The 20,009-nt window shown below is 37.3% G+C and overlaps 1 protein-coding gene across 1 annotated transcript; it reads right to left on the reverse strand.

Moving 5' to 3' along the window:
* Positions 1-28: 28 nt before the first annotated feature.
* PPIL4 (peptidylprolyl isomerase like 4) lies at positions 29-17,401 on the reverse strand. Its single transcript, XM_032216526.1, has 13 exons — positions 17,254-17,401; positions 15,544-15,611; positions 15,204-15,268; positions 14,065-14,182; positions 12,952-13,094; positions 12,221-12,317; positions 10,978-11,094; positions 9,366-9,490; positions 7,467-7,533; positions 6,723-6,834; positions 5,943-6,039; positions 4,628-4,760; positions 29-453 (listed from the first exon to the last, which is right to left on the reverse strand). Exons 1-13 carry the CDS (start codon positions 17,321-17,323, stop codon positions 235-237), a joined length of 1,431 nt encoding a protein of 476 aa, XP_032072417.1. The 5' UTR covers positions 17,324-17,401; the 3' UTR covers positions 29-234.
* Between the last annotated feature and the right edge of the window lie 2,608 nt (positions 17,402-20,009).

The raw sequence follows: 20,009 nt of genomic DNA on the forward strand, positions 1-20,009 counted from the left end.
AACCTTGAGCCTGGTGGGATTTGAATTGTCAAATTGCAGGCAGCCGGCAGGCAACAGAAGTAGCCTGCAGTACTGCAATCTAACCACTGCGCCACCAAGGCTCAGTGGCTTATGAGGCCAAATTAGAGTGATCTTGAAGATCTTCTGGAAGGGAAGGAAAGGGAAGACATTGGGAGTTTCTAAGGCAGATAAATGCTAAGAAACAGTTGCTTTACAGTTTACATCAGTCCACCCTTATTTATATTTGGACTTTTCCTTATCTTTGGACTTTTTGGGGTTCCTGCCTGACTTTCTTTCTTCATAATGATCTCTTTCCCAGGCTTCCTCGGAATGCTTGTCTTTAGACTTTTTGTGATGGCTTTCTCTCTCCCGGGAATGGCTCCAACATCTCTCTCGTTTGTCACTTTTTCTTTTCTCCCTATCGAATTCTTCTTTGTGCCTTTGGCTAGGCTCCTGAGAGAAGAAGGAGGAAAACACAGTTTATTGTATTGATGAAACAGATGAGTGGAGAAGAGGAACACTAACAGTTTTTAAAGTCTGCCTGATGATTTTCTTGCTAGTCCTACAGAATGAATAGCAATGTAACAATTAATTGTAAGTAAATGATGTCTAGCTAGTTCTTAAAAGCAATGTTAGTGAACCTTTTTGGCACCAAGTGCCGAAATGGGAGCGCACGCACCTGTGGGCACCAGAAACCGGAAGAGCAGCTGCCCAGTGCATGTGCACACACCAGGAATATGATCTTCTGGTTTTTTGGAGTGTGCATGTGTACCAGCATGCTGGTCTTTGTGCACGCATGCGTGCCAGAAACCAGAAGACTAGGTGGATGGGCGCAGGAGCGCTGGAAACGGGAAGATCATCTTCCCGGCGCGCTTGTGCACCGGGCAGCTTCTCTTCCGATTTCCGGCACTCCTGTGTGCGTGAAGATCAGTTGGCTGGCGCGCCAGAACCCTGAAAGAGCAACAGACGATGGCTCGCGTGCCCGGAGAGATGGCTCTGTGTGCCACTTCTGGCACGAGTGCCATAGGTCCGCCAACACGACCTTTAAAAGAAACCCCTGGGAAGAACAAAATAATCTATCCTGCATGGGTATAAAAATAAGTGTTTTTTGTGATTTGAAGCTCATAAAACAATAAATAAAAATGAGAAATTTCTATGCTTTATGATTTAAAATACAGCATTAGTCAATATACCTAATTTATGATTGCTGACTTAAACATAACAATCTGTCTCTATGTTATCAAATTAAGGCAGAGATTGTCAATTCTGAAGCCCAATGCACACCCCTTTGAGTACCTCCAGATAAAATTAGCTATGAGGGGCCTTCTGGGTATAACAGGAGGTGAAGGTGAAAGGCCAATGCATTTATTATGGACTAGAATAGCTATAATTTTTGACCACTCACCGTGCTGACATGGGTGGCAAAAACTGTAATCCAAGATATCTGGAAAGAAAGATGCTTTCCCTTGCAGATGCTACTGAGATCAGTAAATCTCTAATTACTTAAAACATTAGATTTGAACCTTGACATGTCATAAAACAATGTTATATGAGCCTCAGTGGTGCAGTGGTTAGAGTGCAGTACTGCAGGCTACTTCTGTTGCCTGCCAGCTGCCTACAATTCAAATCCCACCAGGCTCAAGGTTGACTCAGCCTTCCATCCTTCCAAGGTGGGTACAGTGAGGACCCAGATTGTTGGGGGCAATATGCTGACTCTGTAAACTGCTTAGAGAGGGCTGTATAGCACTGTGAAGCCTTATATAAGTGTAAGTGCTATTGCTGTTGCTATATACTCTGGAAACAAACATAATAGCTCTGTGGGGGTTTTTTCTTGATGCTATTGTATGTTCCTTCCCAGCCTATCTTTCCTGGAGAAGATGAAGGCACAGAGAAGGAAGGAAGGAAGGAAGGAAGGAAGGAAGGAAGGAAGGAAGGAAGGAAGGAAGGAAGGAAGGAAAGGAACAGAACATCGTCCTGCATGAATGGAATTTATCTATAAAACGTAGAAGAAACCAACTAAGGTAATTTAAGCTGTTATAGAGTGTTATTACACTTTATTTTTTGGGGCCAATATCAAATATTTCACTTTTGTTTTCAAACTAGATTCTGTTAGGATAAGAAGAACATGAAGACGAAGATGTGTCTTTGTGTGTATATTTCTATGTTCCCATTTTTCACAAGTGATTGAAACTATTGACCGTACTATTAAGTGGGAAACAAACATCCTACACAAAATTGTTACACTACTTGGGAATGATATCTAATCTGATTTTCTCTTGCTGATTTAACTTTACAGTCTCTCGTCTAGCAGCTCTGATACAAGAATAGGGTTTCATAATTTTTTTGCTGTGTATTTCCTCAAATGTTTTTCCCAATCTGTTATCATAAGCAAAATGTTTCTTTGTTTTCCAGGGTTGAATCAGATTTGTTGTCATGGCCAACAGCGTACATCTTAATAAATTGTAATGTTAAGAAATATGTTCTGAGATAATTTCTAGCAAAACAAAACCCTGAGGTTTCAATTCAAACTTTGTTTTTGAGATTATTTCTTTCTTTCTAGTGACTTCAGTTTTTTCCCCCCATAACAATCACATACAATAAAATATTCCAGCACTTTTTTGTCATATGGTTTACCTATTTTTGTGATTATTAACAGTTGTTTATTTCTTTTTATGATCCTGTAATCCCTTTTGTTGGGGCAACTGAATGGAGCTGAGCATTTACTGGCCAGATGCCCTTCCTGATGCCTACACTGAGTTCACAGCAACTATTTACTCTTTGCATCTTGACAGAGAGCCATCTGTTGCTTCTTAGGATTAAACTCTCAACCTCTGGAGTGTGAGTACATGTTTTCACCTCTAGGCCTCACTGCTCCTCATTAACAGAGTTTTATATACCATCTGTAACATATTTATGTCAATTTTCTCTTAAATTATAGCTACTCAAAAGGTTGGGACCCATCATTTCAAGTCTACCAAAGGCGACTCATTTACTCAAGCCCATTTACTAGAAGACATTTTTTTTAAAATAGCCTTTTCTTTCGCTATGAAAGGTATTCCAGTTTATTGATGTTTTTAGACAGCACTTTAAAACAATATTAAGTCAACAGGTTCTGGTTTCAAGGAGTTAGCATCTTACAATTTTTCAGAAAAAGACTATTTGCTATCCAAAGGAAATCAAAGTTCAGGTAAAACAGACATCCAAGCAAAAATGTACAATTAAACAACTAGAAACACTGGACTGAATGAAAAGAGTACACTTAAGGTTAAAGGGAGCTTAGATCATAACCAGAAAAAACAGTTCTAAAAAGCCTGAAATTTGATAAATTATTTAGAATGCCTGGGGAATATTTCATAGCCAAAAACAGATATCTGAGGAAACTATATTGGAGATAGTCGAAGGTTTCTTCTTATTTGCAAATGAATAAACAAGAAGATAACAAGATAACTAATTTAAGCCCGTACCCATTTTACCAAAAAATAAGCCCTCCCTGGATAATAAGGCCAATTGGGCTTTTGAGCAAATGCACTAAAATAAGGCGTCCCCCGAAAATAAGCCCTTCCTGAAAATATTGCAACAAAACAGCAGCCATGAGATGACCATGCTTGCTGCCTCCTGCACCTCAAAAATAATAAGATCTCCCCCAAAATAAGGCCAAGTGCTTATTTCGGGGGTCAAAAGAAAATAAGACCCTGTCTTATTTTCAAGGAAACACAGTATCAGGAACAGTGCATGAAATGGCAGGACAGAGAAAGAAATTTGGTGTATTAATGGTCACACAAGGAATATTACAACAGGCAAATAACTTTAAGATTTAGCAGTGAATCTGGTGGGGACAATGCAGAAATCGCCTCCAAAGAGAAGATAGCAATGCAAAAAGTGAGGCTACAGTAGTTAAGTGGCTTTTTTTAAGAATATGGAAAATAAAAGACGTGGGAGATGGCTCTTCCCTTTAGCCTCCTTTCATTTATATAAATCAGTTAATTAGCTCAGTAAAATGTTCTTTTACATTGCAGCCTTCATTTAACAGCTGTGCCATCATTGCATTGCAAACTTTTGCCCTAAATTTGTGTTTGAAACACTACAGAGCAACTAAGCAACAATAAGAATCTCTAATCTTTTCCTAGCTGTCACAAGATTGGGGGGGGGGGGGAGAAGGGGATGAGATTATTTTTTGATAGTAACTAAGAACATGTTCCTGCATCATAAAAAACCACACACAGAAACTAACAGATCACAATACTTTTTCAAAAGGTCACTTATGTCAGGTTCTTAGCTAAAGAGTTGGGGGTTTTTTCCTGCCTATTGGCAAAGGTAACTTTCCTGTCTTTTGTTGAGATCATATTTAATTTAGTTTTTCTAAAAAGTTCTGCAGAGTTAAGGGGATTTCCAGCAGAGTACAGAAGCCAAAAGAAGTGGTTAACAATGAGCAAGCTCTTTTATTTGAAAATGGGAAAGTAGAGAGTAAACCTTTCATCTATGTTAAGGCAGCAAATAGGATAATACTGGAGTAGGATAGAAAGGAATGAACATCCTTAAAGGCAGGGAAAACACTAGGCCCACTTTCTTTTCACAGGAACGGACCTTTTAAAAATATCATTCCAACAAAAGGACAAACATTTAATACCTTGGATTTTTTGCTCCTCTTCTCATCCTCATCGGTGTCGTCTGAATGGTAATGTTTCCTCTTTTTATCAGAGTGCTTGTGGCTAGTTTTGGCTTCTTCCTCTTCATTTTCCAGCACAAGATCGTATTTGGAGCTATGGATGTCAGTTAAGGAAAGTGTGACCAATAGTGCTGCCAGAGGGAGCTAAGAGGGAGAGAAAATTCATAAATATAGATATTGTATTGGAGCTGATTGTCCCATGAAGTGCAAGGAAATAATTTGGTAGTACCCCTCAGATATAAATGAATCAACTAGCAAACCATCCCTTTCAGTATTTCTTTGTAATAATTTTGCCAGACTTTGAAACACACACACTTTTGAATGGATTTTTTTAAAATCATCCAGTTCCTATGTGCGGCCATCAGAATTAATCCCAGATTTTCTGTTTTGTAACTGTTCTGAGACACAATTTGGTAGTTGCTGAGAGAAGTCTACATGGTAGACTGATGGTAGCCCTCCACTTCACAGCTTTTGTAATCAATTGTCCTGTACGATCTAGCCAGAATGCAAAGTAACATTAGGTCTTTGAAAGATGGAACTGAGAGGATACACAATCTCCCAAATTCACAAGGTTAAATTTAACTAGGAGGATCTATAGCAAATACATTCATCATATGTAAACTTTTTTTTACAACTGTTAACACTTTGATTCTGGTCACGATTAAACACAGCTTATTTCCTACATAACAAAATTATCATAAAGCCTAAACAGGCATTTAATTGAGGTTTTCAGAGACACTTAAAAGAAGTAGTACTTGCCAGTGAACTCTTTTGATTTCCTAAATCCAACTTGGCACTTCACTAAATATTACATGTATGAAAGTTATATAATAAGAGTTTACATAATAGCCCTAAGAAAATAAGATTTGAAATTAGATATGTGAATTCAAATCTATCCATTAATATAATATTCAATATAATATTAGATCTAGAGATATTTAGCAATCTCTATAAGTACTTTAATATTGGTGTATAACGAAGAAGCATATTCATCAGCTCTGAATAGTTTCATATGCATATTGAATGTTATATTTGTTATTGCTCTAGTTATTTTTCTACTTATTTGAATATCGAAGAGGGTAGTGTTAAGGTGCTGGATTAGAAGCAGGGAGGAGATTTGAGTTCTGGTCTTTCCTTAGGCATGGAAGACAGCTGGGTGATTTTGGACCAGCCACACCCTCTCAGCCCTGGGCTGGGAAGTCAAGAAATTATTCTATCAACCCACTGATTTTAATCACTATGACACTTTATACAATAATATAATTGTTCAGGATACTCTTGCTTGGATTTTGCTTTCTCCTTCAGGCTTAATTTAGAAGTTTTGCTGTGGTCTTTTTCATATTCTTTGAAATCATCCTTTGTATATTTCCCACCTGTTTATAAAAAGAGAGATAAACTGACATTAATTGTGAATACAGGGCTGTATGGAAATAGCTGTTAACAAATGCTGTGCCAAATAAACTGATTTAGGGAGATCCTCATGAAATGGGCTGCAAATAGAAATGTTTCAGAAATAGTTAAGGCCTCTGGGAAGTGCCTGTCACGAGATCCCCTGCAGAAATCTAAACAAATACTTTGTGCTGCTTTGTGCTAATTTTTCTTATAATCAGATTAGAAATAGTCTGGCTCACAAAGGAAGCCTTCGCAAACAGTGCTCTTCAGCAAAAAAAATGATGCCAATTCTAATGTGCACATACACAATTTGATCAAATTCAAATAGTTTCAGCTACTGCCTTTCAGTCTACCAGCTACAGCATTAATCCTCTTAATACCGATACTTAATACTGATAAAGCTACAGTCAAACCTCAGTTCCCACATGCATTTATTAAGCAAACTTTTATTAAGCATTTTTCGTCTGCATAATTACAAAACTGAAAAACAGAATATGCACCTCTATAATTAGCTAACTGATGGTCAACAAATCTGTATCTGACAGTTTCACTGAAAACAAATTTCTGTGTTTCCCCCCCCCCCACCCTAAAAACAGATTTGAAAATGTCTATAAGAAATTTTTAATGAGGGAAATTAATAAAAATAATTTATACATCTTATTACCTTTTCCTTTCCATTTAACTTTTGCAACAGATTGGCTAAAATCAACATGTATTCGCCTATCATCTATTAAGACATTGTCCATCTTAAAGTAAGCTTTCTCGCAATCTTCTTCCTGGTATATGTTTCAAGAAAAAATATAATTACATTTAGAACATTCATAACCACTTTTTGATGCCACCAGAAGTGGAAAACGTGAATACCATAAAAAATTCTAACTGAATTAATGCTGCTTACCTAGCAGAGTCAGCTTAGAATGCACAATACCAATGCCATATTGTTAAGTAGAATCTGACTTTAATATAGCGTTAAGGCACTAGAAGTTTCGGTATTTTAGAAGCATTTTCAAAAATGGAATCACAGTTGCTTCTTCAGGGAACCAGTCTATGGCTGTGTTCACATGACAGACTGAGCTGCAAACTAGTCTACATTTTAAATTAGTGTGAACTTGGTCCATGAGATTAATTGTTAATGAGAAGTTGCCTCATGCCCTTTGGAACATTCTCCCCACAGAGGAGAGGTGGGGCTCCAGTCTCCTGGCTTTCCAAAAATATCTATCTCGCTTGGGATTCAAAGAGTTATGGGGCTGGTTAGTGCTCTTCCATCTGTCTTAATATGCTTGGAACTGAGACGTTCCGAATGTTATTTTTTTAAAATAAAGTTGTACCTAAAGCATTCGGTTTGGTAACAACACCGTTTATATTGTTAGACTATACAGCTAAACACCATATACATATGGCCACATACCTTCTCAAACTCAATGAAGGCATAGCAGAGAGATTCACCAGTTTTCCAATCTCGAATCACTTCACAACTGAAAAACCAGCACATTTTGTTCAGAAAACCATAGAGATACGGTTAATATGTGATAAGCAATGACAATATATATATATGTGTGTGTGTTGCATTTGTGCTGATAAATAAATAAAGGGAGACTAGTATAGATCTATTTCAAGCTATTTAGTTCTCATCAGCTAGCCATACCCTTATTGGGATTCGAACTTGGGCTGTATTACATACTAGGCAGCTGTATTAGGCCACAGGTTCTCCTCCTTTATCAGCTATATATACATATGTACGTACATATGTATGTATGTATGTACATACATACATACATACATATATATACAAATAAGCCACGGAACACAGCTTTCACAGAGATCATTTTTGGAGGTCCTCGTAAGCCACTATGGTATCAGAAGTTGCAGTATGGATAATAAATTAAGAATGTGTGAGTTTAATAGAACTACAGGCAAAAGTCTCATTTTTCACTTTCTATCCTATACGGCTACCTTTAGACCCATGGATGAGTTTCAGAGTTGGGCCAAGTTCTAATATAGTTGAGCTTGTTGATCAGAAAGGTCGGCAGTTCGGTGGTTCGAATTCCTAGTGCTGCGTAACGGAGTGAGCTCCTGTTACTTGCCCAAGCTTCTAACAACCTAGCATTTCAAAAGCATGTAAAAATGCAAGGAGAAAAATAGGGACCACCTTAGTAGGAAGGTAAAAGTGTTCTGGGTGCCATCAGTGTTTAATCATGCCAGCCACATGACCACGGAGACGGCTTTGGATAGTGCTGGCTCTTCAGCTTTGAAACGGAGATGAGCATCGCCCCCTAGAGTTGGAATGACTAGCACATATGTGCGAGGGGAACCTTTACCGTTACTTTTAAGGATCACTACCTTCAGCTTGAACATACTAAGCATTACAATAAGCTTTAAAAGTATATTCAAGCCATGTAAAAAAACTAAAGAGAACAGACAGACATATATTACATTACAATACAGAAGGAAAAAGTGCTGGAACTGTCTATAGTGATTGTTTTTCTAAAACTTAATAAATGGCATTTGAAGACTAAAGATTCAAGCAACCATATTTGATAATTCAAATTCAAATAGCAGGGAAAAGATCTGTCTCCTTCCTGGTGTATAATACAGGTAGTCCTCAACTTACAACAGTTTGTTAAGGGACCGTTCAAAGTTACAATGGCGCTGAAGAGTGATTTATGACCATTTTTCACATTTATGACCATTGCAGCATTCCCTGTGATCATGTGATCAAAATTTGGATGCTTGACAACTCATATTTACGACAGTTGCGGAATCCTGGGGTCAAGTGATCCCCTTTTGTAACCTTCTGACAAGCAAAGTCAATGGGGGAATCCAGATTCAATTAACCACCATATTACTAATTGAATAACTGCAGTGATTCGCTTAACAAATGTGGTAAGAAAAGTCATAAATCACTTAACAACATAAATTTTGGGCTCCATTATGGTTGTACATTGAGGACTACTTGTATTATGAGTCAAAGACTCAAAATCCTTTCCCTAAGACACACATAAATATATTGATTTGAAATCGAAAACGGTTCCCCTGCTGAACTTCTATTCATCTTTTTAAAGTCTGCTAAAGAGAACTTTGTGAGATTTCCACTTAGGAAAAACCATTTTCAGTTTAGGCAGTCACTAAAGGTCTGAAAAGTATTTCTGTCAATAAAAGGCACTCATTGATATCAATATAAAGTCTCTTGCTAGGCCACTGGGGCTAAAAAAGTCTCCTTGTGCATTTTTCACGAGCAAGAACTACATTTTGCACTTTTAATAAAGGTCTGCTAATGTAGTCTTTGAAAATGTTTTGAAAATGTTACCTTTTTATCAGACCAAATCGGGAAAATATGATTTCAAGATCTTCATCGGTTGTCACAGGATTAAGTTTGCAGACAAAAAGAACATTTTCAGGTGGTTTGATATTTGCATCAGGTAAGTCTCCAACCTGATGAACAAGGCAAGACAGATTACGTTATTCCAACACTCCTACAATTTACACTTATGGATACCCATATCGAAACAACTGCATTTTAGGACAGTGAGAATGTGTACAATGTGAATATGCTATTCAAGTTTATTCTGAAGCCTTCAGAATAGAAAAGGCAGACCTTTCAGTTCAATGTTCTCTCTCTGATGAGATTCTTTAAAAAAAAATGATAGTTTTCTTAAAAACAATATGCTTCTGAGCTATAACTAAACTTGTGAACAAGGCAAAATCCATTCATCTCTTTTTTCATGTTTGTGACTTCTAAGATTTTACAAAGATTAAGGACTGCTTTATAAGCAATAATTGTGGTGTCAAATTGAAACCTGGCTTACCAATGCATCATATGTTTACTTTCATGGACCATCACAGGAAAAAACAATCAATAAAGAAATTTATCATTTTAAATGCTTTTTAATATAGTTGATTCATATATTTTAATTTTTAAAAGATCAAGATTACAGTAGATGATATTACATAATTCTTATTCATGTCTTGCAATGAGTAGGGATTACTAAAGTTGTAACGGTAAAAATATTAAAATATACATTGTTCTGGCATGCAGGGTGATCTTACATAAAATATGTTCCACATATTTGTCACACTAGAGGGAAAGAGGGATGGAGGAAATAATGACCAAGTTCTGTGATTTGCCATCAGCCTTTCCCTCAGTTCGGAAAAATAGCAGTTGGAATTTAGTTTATGACTTCTGTCCTCCTAGGACTGAGATGGCAAACCTATGGCACGCATAGGTCTGCGGGCACGCGAACCGTTGCCCAGCTCAGCTCCACTGCATATGCATGTGCGCCTCCTGCTGGCAAGCTGATTTTCGAGCCCCTGCAGTGCATGCAGATGTGTGAGCATGCACGGGGAGGCAGGTATGCGTGTGTTTACGTATGCACAGGGGGCAGGGGGTCACACGTGTATGTGTAGGGGGGAATGTGGGGGGGAGCATGAGGGTGGTCATGCACATGTGTGTGGTGCATTGCATTTTGAGTGGGGCGGCGCGTACCCTGTTGCATGGGCGGGCGCGATTTCAGCACGTGAGGACAAAAAGGTTAGCCATCTCTGTCCTAGGTGGAACCTAGTTGCTGACCACAAGTCAGATAAATTTGTACTATATTTTATAAATGTTTACATGAGTTTAGTACAATAGCTTTAAAACTGTAATATAAGCACAGATGCACATTTAATCTGCATTCAAGTTCTTTAACATAAGAGTGATTCTGCATATGGATTGCTTTAATCAAATGTTATATAGTATTTTAAATCCTTTAGATTTCTCTATAAAACAAGTTTAAATTTAAGAGGCAAAATTTGTCAAAGAACACAGAGCACACCAGATTTAATGTGGCAATCATTTGGTATGTGGTATCATTTCTATTTATATAAAACTAACCATCTGCATATCTACAGCTTAATAATCAGATCAAGTACACTGTTTTTACCATTTCCAAGAGAATAGCCTGTGTTTTTGCTTCTTTCTCTGCCATAATTTCTTCCACTTCATCGGTGGATCTTCCTTTGAAGTCATCAATTTCTTCATCAGCACCTATTCTCCCACTCTATCTTATATAAAAACAAAGAGACAGATATTTAATACAATTTAGAATGAATACTTCATCTTTTTAGAACACCCTGCAGCAGCTACCTGAAACCTCATCACACTTATCTTGCACTGGCTCTCCCACATCTTGCAGCAGCTAGTTACCTGCCCACCAGCGTCCTTGTGAGCCACCTGGGACCTCCAAGTTTCTGCCATTTTTTCCACTAACTTTGCTTGTGGAAACAAGCAGGAAATTGCAATGAGGTCCTTGCCTAACAACGCACGATTCTTGCTTAATGACAGCAATGGGAAGTGCTGGGACTGCTGTCACTAAGTGATGTAGTGATGTGACATCACACATTACAATTGCATTACTTAGCAATGGAAATTCCAGTTATCATTGTTCACCAAGTATTGAGGTTGCACTTCTACAGAATGCAGTTACAGAATTTCATTCACTCTTCCCTTTTCCTTACCACCCTTTCTTATCACCTGATGATAAGGGGATAATTTTGTTCACCACCCAGAGTCACTTGGTGAGATGGGCAAGTACACAAATTTAATAAATTTAAAAAATAAAATTAATGTGCATCCCTGTATCATTGCCAGATAATCTTGGGAAGCATAATTGTGGACCTTACCGCTAATGATACTTTGATAATGTTTAGCACACTTTCTGGTTCCCCATAGAAGACATAATGATGAGAGATCAGCGGTCAGTAAAAGAATGTGCCTTCTCGGCAGGCAAGTGCATGAATTATAATTCTAATGTTATTCATTATTTTGCAGGCATAATGGTGTGCAGTCAAATATTCCCCCCAAAACTAGTATATACTTAGAAAAGAATACTTGCAACTGTTGTGTTTGATGTTTTTCCTATCTTGAAGCTGAAACTATAATGCTATTGAAACGGAAGAACCTGTATTATTGCCAGTGAAAAGGATACAGGTTCAAAACACAGTTTCTTTTATTGAACAACATATCTCCAAACTAAAGCTTTTTTTTTCCAAGTCAAACTTGACTCTGGGCCTCTGTGAGAACATAACCCACAAAGTTCTATACATCTGCAAAATCAGCTGATACATTAGGAGAATATAAACATATTTCTTGATCTACTCCACACTCAAGTTAAAAGCAATACTCACATCCAATTGTTCTTTTGTAGGTTCTGGTGAACGGTCTGGTATTGCCAAACCAGAAGGATCATCAAATGGATCATCTAAGATCACTGTGTGGTTTATCCTAAATAAAAAACATTCAGTTAGAGTAAGTTCAAGATTCCGTTTCACAATAATTTTGAATATTAATTCACTGCTGCATCAAAAAAACACCTACACAACAAAACTCATTTATCTGAAAACAAAATCTATGTTAAACTTAGTTTTACACTGATAGAGGATACATGTGTTATTATAAAATTCAGAATTATTACACACTTAACTGAAAGCCTTCATCTGGTTTATGCTGAAAGGAATTTAACAATTGCCCTCCAATTGGAAGGCAATTGAATTGCCTTCCAATTATATAAAGTTTAGTTCATATACCGGTAATTGTTCTCATCTACTATCAAATATAGCTCAGAACTAATGTTATACATGAAAAGTATGACAGCAAAAGTTTTAGGGGAGACTAAAAAAACCCTCTTTTACTTCATTGCACATAATTCATTTACGTAATTTACAAATGGTGACTTGCTTAAGGAGTTTTGAAGTCATAGCAAATACATCTACCAGAGCTTTAGTGGTGATAGCACAACAGTAGTGAAAAACTACAGCTACTTTTGATTTGGGTTTCAGAAGTCTCTGATATATACAACTTGCTGGTTTTTGTTTAATCCAGCAGAATTTTATCAAGTGTAGAAATAAAATAGTGAAACCTGATGTCTTGATATGGAACAAAATCCTTGTCGACAAAGGACTCATTAATTTTCATCAATATATCCATGCCTTCTGTTACTTCACCAAACACTGTATGCACACCATTCAGATAATCTAAGTTTTCTCCTGTAGTAATAAGAAACTAAAAAAAAATATCAAGAAAAATAATGAATTGGAGTTGACAAAGTAATGAAAATCTTTATCTACCCATTTCAGTCTATTGATACATTAGCTGATTCTGGTCTCATTCACCAGAAAATCTTCTGATATCACCACCTTTCTGTGATTTTAGGTACTGAAGAAGGTTTGATATTGTGATGATTTCAGTCTTTCCTGGAGGTTATTTCTGAGGATAGTGTAGCAGATGATTGATTGTTCTCTACAGGAGTGTTATTAGAGCTCCTCCAGGTTAAGCCTAGGTTATTTAACTTGTCATAGCCAACCATGTTGAGATCTCGTTCCACTAAGGTTTTCAGCAAACCCAGAAAACAATGTCATCTTACGACAAATCTACCATCAATGTCATTGAAATGGTTGAATAAACTGAAGTTCAGTTTGGATGACATCAAAAGACTTCACCCAATAGGCGCATTCACCCATTAGTGTGAATTCACCCAATAGTGGAATAGAGGAGGAGTGGTCCATCTGCCAGAAGAACAAATTATTTCTCTCAGCTCTTCTTCCATAATGTTTAAATTTATTTCAGAAAGTGGGAGATTTTTTCAGAGAAATCAAGCAGAAGAAGAGAAGGATGGAAATAAAGTTATGAAAAATCTGTGTGAATGGAATTCTACCTGAATCATGTTAGGTCTGGTTCAAGGCTGATGACCAAATTTCTTGCTTTAAGTGAGATCAATTATGCCTCCTCTATCAGTCAAAATTGTTTTTACACCCAATTCCATGTTTATGAACAATCTTGTTTGGTAACTGCCCACTTAAAATACGAAACATCTGGTATGCTAGTACTGCAGAAGGAACAGATTTTTTAAATGTAAGCTCCCCCCCCCCTTTTTCGGTTTTTTAAAATAATGTCACATCTGTGCTCTGTAGTACTTTGCAATTTCCATATGTCCTAATATGTTGACATGACTTTTCCAGATCTGTGGACATACCTGAGATCCATGCTGATCACTCCCATTGTTTACCATTGACACAGTTCCCTTTTTCTTGTGTTTAATTCTTGGCACTTTCTCTGCTTCAAAAAATCTAGCTTGATCACCATACAATTTGCTGAAACATGTACAAACAAATTATCAATCGGAATAAATTGCATAACTTTTAAAAACTATCCACGTGTAAGAGAGGGAAAAAAACTGCAGCACAGTGCATGGAGAAGTACAAATTGACAGTTCTATTCATGATTCAGTTAATTTCAGAATCAGTTATATAACTGAGACTACATATTTGTTTTTTTATTTTTTCATATCAACCCAATCATATGACTCTTGATAGTATCCAAAAAAACTTTAAAAATCTTCATGGTAATATACTGCATTAATCTAAAAGTAATACAGAGTAATACCCTATACACATACAATTGCATTATTAGTCTTCACATACATACACCCACACCCATCTTAAGTTGCTTCTGAAATGTCAACTGTGCTGGAGCAAAAGTAATTTCCAGAGAAAGATTCTTCTATAACACTGACTACTGCATAACTGAGGCAATTCCTTATCCCCAAGACTTAGCAATAGCTTAGCAATGGCATTTAGACTTATATACTACTTCATAATGCTTTTCAGTCCTATCTAAGTGGTTTATAGAGTCACCATATTGCCCCAACAATCTGGCTCCTCATTTTACTGACCTCAGAAGGATGGAAGGTTGAGTCAACCAGGATTGAACTGCTGGCAGTGAGAGGTGAATTATCCTGCAACACTGCATTCTAACCACTGTGCCACCACAGCTCTTCAAGGAAATGAAGAACCACTAAATTATTTTCCCTCAGATGTTCATATTAGATGCTCATATTAAGCCATTCTAAGTAAAAGCTGTCCTTGGTACCAAACCATTTAAGATTTTTAAGCTTAAAGCCATCATTTAAAATTTTTCCTGCATCATATATTGACCAAAGTGAATGCTCAACTGCATGAAGACTTTCACTATCAAAGTTTACGATTTATTCTTGTTCCAACTATAATTATCCAATAGGTAATCTAAATGAATGCCTATGCAATAAATAGTAAAATTGCTGCATCCAAAAAGTTTTATAGACAACTATTAAAATCAAAAGTAAACAATGTTTACCAAAATATGGATTCACCTCCACGACCAGTCCCCAGTGGGTCTCCAGTTTGTATGATAAAATCTCTCTGAAACAATGTGGAACACATGCAACTTATTATTTATCATTTAAAAAATCCTGTTATTAAGAATATTCTGTATGCCAATAATTATATAAGGCAGTCTATGCTATCATTTCTGTTTTACAACTGAAGAAAGGAATTTAAACATACACATGTGGAAGAAGTCATTTAGCATATGTATCTCTTAGATTTAAATTCTATATCCACTATGTATAACTCACAATTAAATTATTGTCTAATATATGAGGGAAAAGCAATGGAAAAAAATAAGATATGCTTACTTGTACATTATGTATAAGGCAGTAATTGTAATATTTGGTCTTGCAAAGCTTCAGGAAATTTAGACAAGCTAGAAGGAATAAAGATAAGACAACTGAAACAGACTACAGCCTTTGCCTAATAAAAGAAACAAGCTATACTTCATGCAAATTCAATAAACAATGCCCAGCAACAATCCCCAGGAAGTTGCATGAAACAAATGGCATGCCATGAATAAATGGTCAGATTAAAATGACAGAGAAATATTATCTATTGTTTTTATCAAATACTATAGAAAAAGAATATTGAAAAAAGCAGGACCTATTTTCAAGTCAGCAGTCCATTTTTAAAAAAAATGTGGACCATAAACCAGCAATGCATGTCATAATCTTTGAAGTACATCTATGTTGATGTGCAGAGTGCCTTCTGTTCATATTAAGCAATCACTGTTTGTTCTAATACATGGGTGCCCAAACATTTGGTTTGCCTCGGTTGCAATGAATGAAGAGGAATCGTCTAGGCAATTTGTCTATATAAAATAGATAATTAATGTATATAAATCACACAATGTTAAAAATGTATGACCTTCGGGGCCACATGCTGGACACTCCCTGTTCTAATATTACCTGAATTACAGTGTCATCAATGCATACTGTGCTTTACAAAGTGAGAAAAAGCAAGCTCTTGTCCTAATTAATTCCCAAGCAAAGTTCAATACGGTAAGAGGTACAAAGGAAGGTTAAAAAAATGGCAATGCAGTGACAAACAGTATAAAATATATAGTAATTGAGTTACACAAGGACAGGATGTGCAAGAGTGGACTATCCATTGATGCAACATTTGGAGATACGGAAGCCTGTTAGAAAGCATGGAGGCAGTGAGTTCTAGTCCTTTTTATACAGATTTTGTTTCTATGCTTTAATAACACCCTGATGCATAAGAAGTTTAAATCTGAAGCTTTTCCTGCTATTTATGGGGTAAGGAAGGGTCCTTTAGCGTAATGGGAATCAAGCTGCTATAAAAGTCAAATAGGAGTTTCAGTGGAAATTGGGCATAAAAAGTTCTGCTTTGCACCTCAGAAAAGAAACTGAAAACCCCATTAATCAAGTTCATAAAGCCATGTTGGAAATTGAGAATTAGTGGTGTTTTATTGATAAACCAGTTAAAGCAAGACAGAGGAGGAATCCCATGCGCTCATGGTATGTAGTTGTCCTCCCCTCCCAACCAATGCTTTTTCTTCAATTTCAGATAAAATACAAGTCCAGAATACTGATAAACTGTCAAAAACGGGATGCCATTTATAATCTTCAAAGTAAATATTGTATAAAGTTATTAAAGAAATGGAGCCTCCCCAAGATTTAAAAAAAATCTAAAAGAGCTTTTTTACAATCCGTCCAGGTTCTCCCTGGAAAAAACAATAGAGATCTTTGAATCCCATGTGAAAAAAACTAGTATTAATTTCAATTTACCGCCCATCCCCTAGCCCCACCTCCTGAGACCACCACGATCTCTAGGACCTTCCCAGTCTGCATTTTGGGCTGCTGCAGATTCCGAGGCATCCCCAAAAACTGTACCCCCCCCCCTCACAATGCGCAAATGTTGTGCCAGCTTATCCAACCAAGCTCGGCAAAACCCTGCTGGAGAAGTATCACTAAACCGGAATTTTTCTGCAGTTGCCCAGAGGTTTCTGGACCGGCATTTGTCCCAGGCGGCACACGCTGCAATGCCGCTACCTCTCGGTCTCTCCTCCGTGTATAAATCGATCACTAGATCTCCCAGCGTGGTCTCCAGTAGAACAGCCATGGCGCCTCCTCCAGCAGCCTTTCCGATCTTTCCGCCACGGTTTCTTGCTCCTCCGCGATCCCGGATTGCCTTGCGCTCCTCCCCTTCCTTTGACAGCGGTAAAGCAAACGGCGGTCTTTTCCAAGGCTTGGTGACCGTAGACTTACGATACTTAGAGTCGCCCTTCAAAAATAAGTGAGTTGGGCACCTCGGAGGCCGGAAGTGAGCGTGATTCGGAGAAGACAGGAATTTTTTTTTTTACTGATGAACTTTGGCAGCGACAGCGCTACCCCAGGTCCGGCTGTGGGAAGGCAGCTGGCTTTGAGCCAGCTGGTTTCCAGACGAGTCCACTTTCTAATTTGCATGCCTAGGTACTGTAATTGCTATAGGTACAAGATACCCATATTTTAAAAGTTTCTTTTATCTTGCCTTTATTATTTTTATAAATTCAAGGTTGCAAATATACCTAATACACCTTCCTCCTCCTATTTTTGACACCACAGTTACCCTGTGCGGTGAATTGGGCTGAGAGACAAAGAGAGAGGGAAAGAGGAAGAGAGAAAAGAATCACCCAGCTAGCTTTCGTGTCTAAGAAGATGGGACTAGAACTCACAGTCTCCTAGTTTCTAGCCTTGTGCCTTAAACACTCTACTAACTAGGCTATTTGGCAGTTTGACCAAACAAACACCTCAAGATTTACTTGCTTGCTTGGATGCTACCTTGATTGTCAGTTGTACTTTTACCAGGAAGGCCGGTAAACTTCCTCTGTCTGGAATTTCTGAGGATCAGCTTGTTTTGCAATTCTGAAGACAGCTGACTTCAGAAATCCTCTTTTCTTCCAAACAATTGGCTTTCTGTGTCAATTAATACAGAATTTTTGTGGGCTTTTTAAAGGCTGCAGAGGTTGACTTTTTGCATAGATAAACCTAAGAAACTGCTTAGAAAGAATATGTTGAAGTTGTACTATAATATTCTTTACTGAGAACATAGTTTTCTTTCATGTACAAAGTTCTCAAACAAGCAAACAAGAAAACAAAATAGGTATGCCTTGAGAGCCTTGATTAACCTCTTGATTTAGTGATTATGAAAACTGGTTCAGAATTAATGTTTTACTCAAGATACTTAGATCCATATTTAAGAAAATAGCCTAACTTTGAGTCACTAAGGATAAACAAATAAAAGGAATTATGCTGCCTTTCAAATCCTAGTAGTAGAATGTTGATCTTTTTTATACATTATTTTCTTCCTCTGGATCAATTTCATTCTTTATAGTCTTTTGGTTATTCTTTTTATTGTCCCTTTAATTCCCTTAAATTGGGAGGTCTCTAAAAGTTCATTAATTTTCATAATTCTAGAGATGTTTTAAAAAAATATGGTTTAAATATTCATTTACCAATATTCATTTGGTATGTCATAGTATTATCTCTTTATAAAACCAACAAACAAAAATCCAGAGTTTGAGTAGCAGTAGCACAATTCCCACCAGCAAGAAGAAAGGCTTAGTATGTTGTGCAAAGCCAACCATTTATGGTTTATTGAATAAGCCATGATTAAACCAGTGTCCTCTTATATGTATCATACATTAAAGTAGTTAATTAAAGTACATTCCTCTCTTGGAGAGTCTAGAAGCTTCCATATATTGTGTCGGACCAATCTCCCATTTATTCAGTAATGACTCAGTGACTTCAAGGATTGAGATTTTTTTTAATAGCCCACAAATCATTTCAGATGCTTGGAAATGAACATGAGACTCTCAACATCAACCCTAGGAAATCTTCTCCCGATTACTGAATTAAAGGCTAGTAGTAGATGTGAAAGGCAATTCATCTCTCAAGAGGATGCAATTCAGCTCTTCCTCCTATCTCATGTTTCCTCTTGAGCTGCCAGATAAACAGAGGGCTTGGCTTACCTCTGTCTCTCATGAGATTTAATTACCTCTGAGGGAGAGAAATATACATGGATGCTCTGCCAGTTTATTTGCAAATTGCTGCTGTCTACAGTCCTCCCTTGTTAGTGTCCCAGCCATCTTGCAATGGCCAATCTGATTTAAAAAAACCTAAACAAAACCACGTGTACTGTATATAATATGAGGTTGGCGTCACTACACAAAATGGGTAGATTAAGGTTTTTATGAGCCCCTATACAATATTTTGAACCAAACATATAAAACAAAACTGCAACTGAATGGAAACAGGAGGGAGCATGCTAATAATTACTTTATGCTAAACAAGATCTTGAGTTTCAAGAAATTTTTATCAGGATTAAAGAAAAAGGATTTTAAAAAAGTGTGTGTGTGTGTGGGGGGAATCTGGTGAGGCTCAATTGCAGTTGGGGACCAAACAGTGCTGAATTCTTGGGAAAGTTGTAAAACCTTTGGGATAACCATGACCTGGATGACTGAAAATCTCCATAGGAAGCTGTAAAAGTATAGTACTATTTTGTCAATCATGGATTGGCCTTAATACGAATTTTATTTTTATTTTTTAAATTACCACCAAGTTTTAGTTTAGTCCCTCTTACAAAGCACTGAAGAGCAGCTTCAGGAGCTGCCCGGGAACTGTCACTGGTTCATCGCCTCCAACTAAATGAAAGGGGTCTTATTGTGACGCGCTCTGCCAATCCCTGTCGTAAGTCCCGAAAGCTTTTGCATTTGGTCGGAGCGGGGCTGGAATGCGGGGGACGCTCTCCCTCCCGCCTTAATTTCCTT

Source organism: Thamnophis elegans, chromosome 4 (assembly GCF_009769535.1).
Source record: "Thamnophis elegans isolate rThaEle1 chromosome 4, rThaEle1.pri, whole genome shotgun sequence".
NCBI classification, from domain to species: domain Eukaryota; kingdom Metazoa; phylum Chordata; class Lepidosauria; order Squamata; family Colubridae; genus Thamnophis; species Thamnophis elegans.

Coding starts and splice junctions, on each gene's coding strand:
- PPIL4 (XM_032216526.1), bottom strand. CDS start 17,323: ATGGCTGTTCTACTGGAGACCACGCTGGGAGATCTAGTGATCGATTTA. Junction 6,835..7,466: donor CCTTCATTGAGTTTGAGAAG/GTATGTGGCCAT, acceptor AACATATACCAG/GAAGAAGATTGCGAGAAAGC. Junction 6,040..6,722: donor AGTTAAATGGAAAGGAAAAG/GTAATAAGATGT, acceptor TTTTATAAACAG/GTGGGAAATATACAAAGGAT.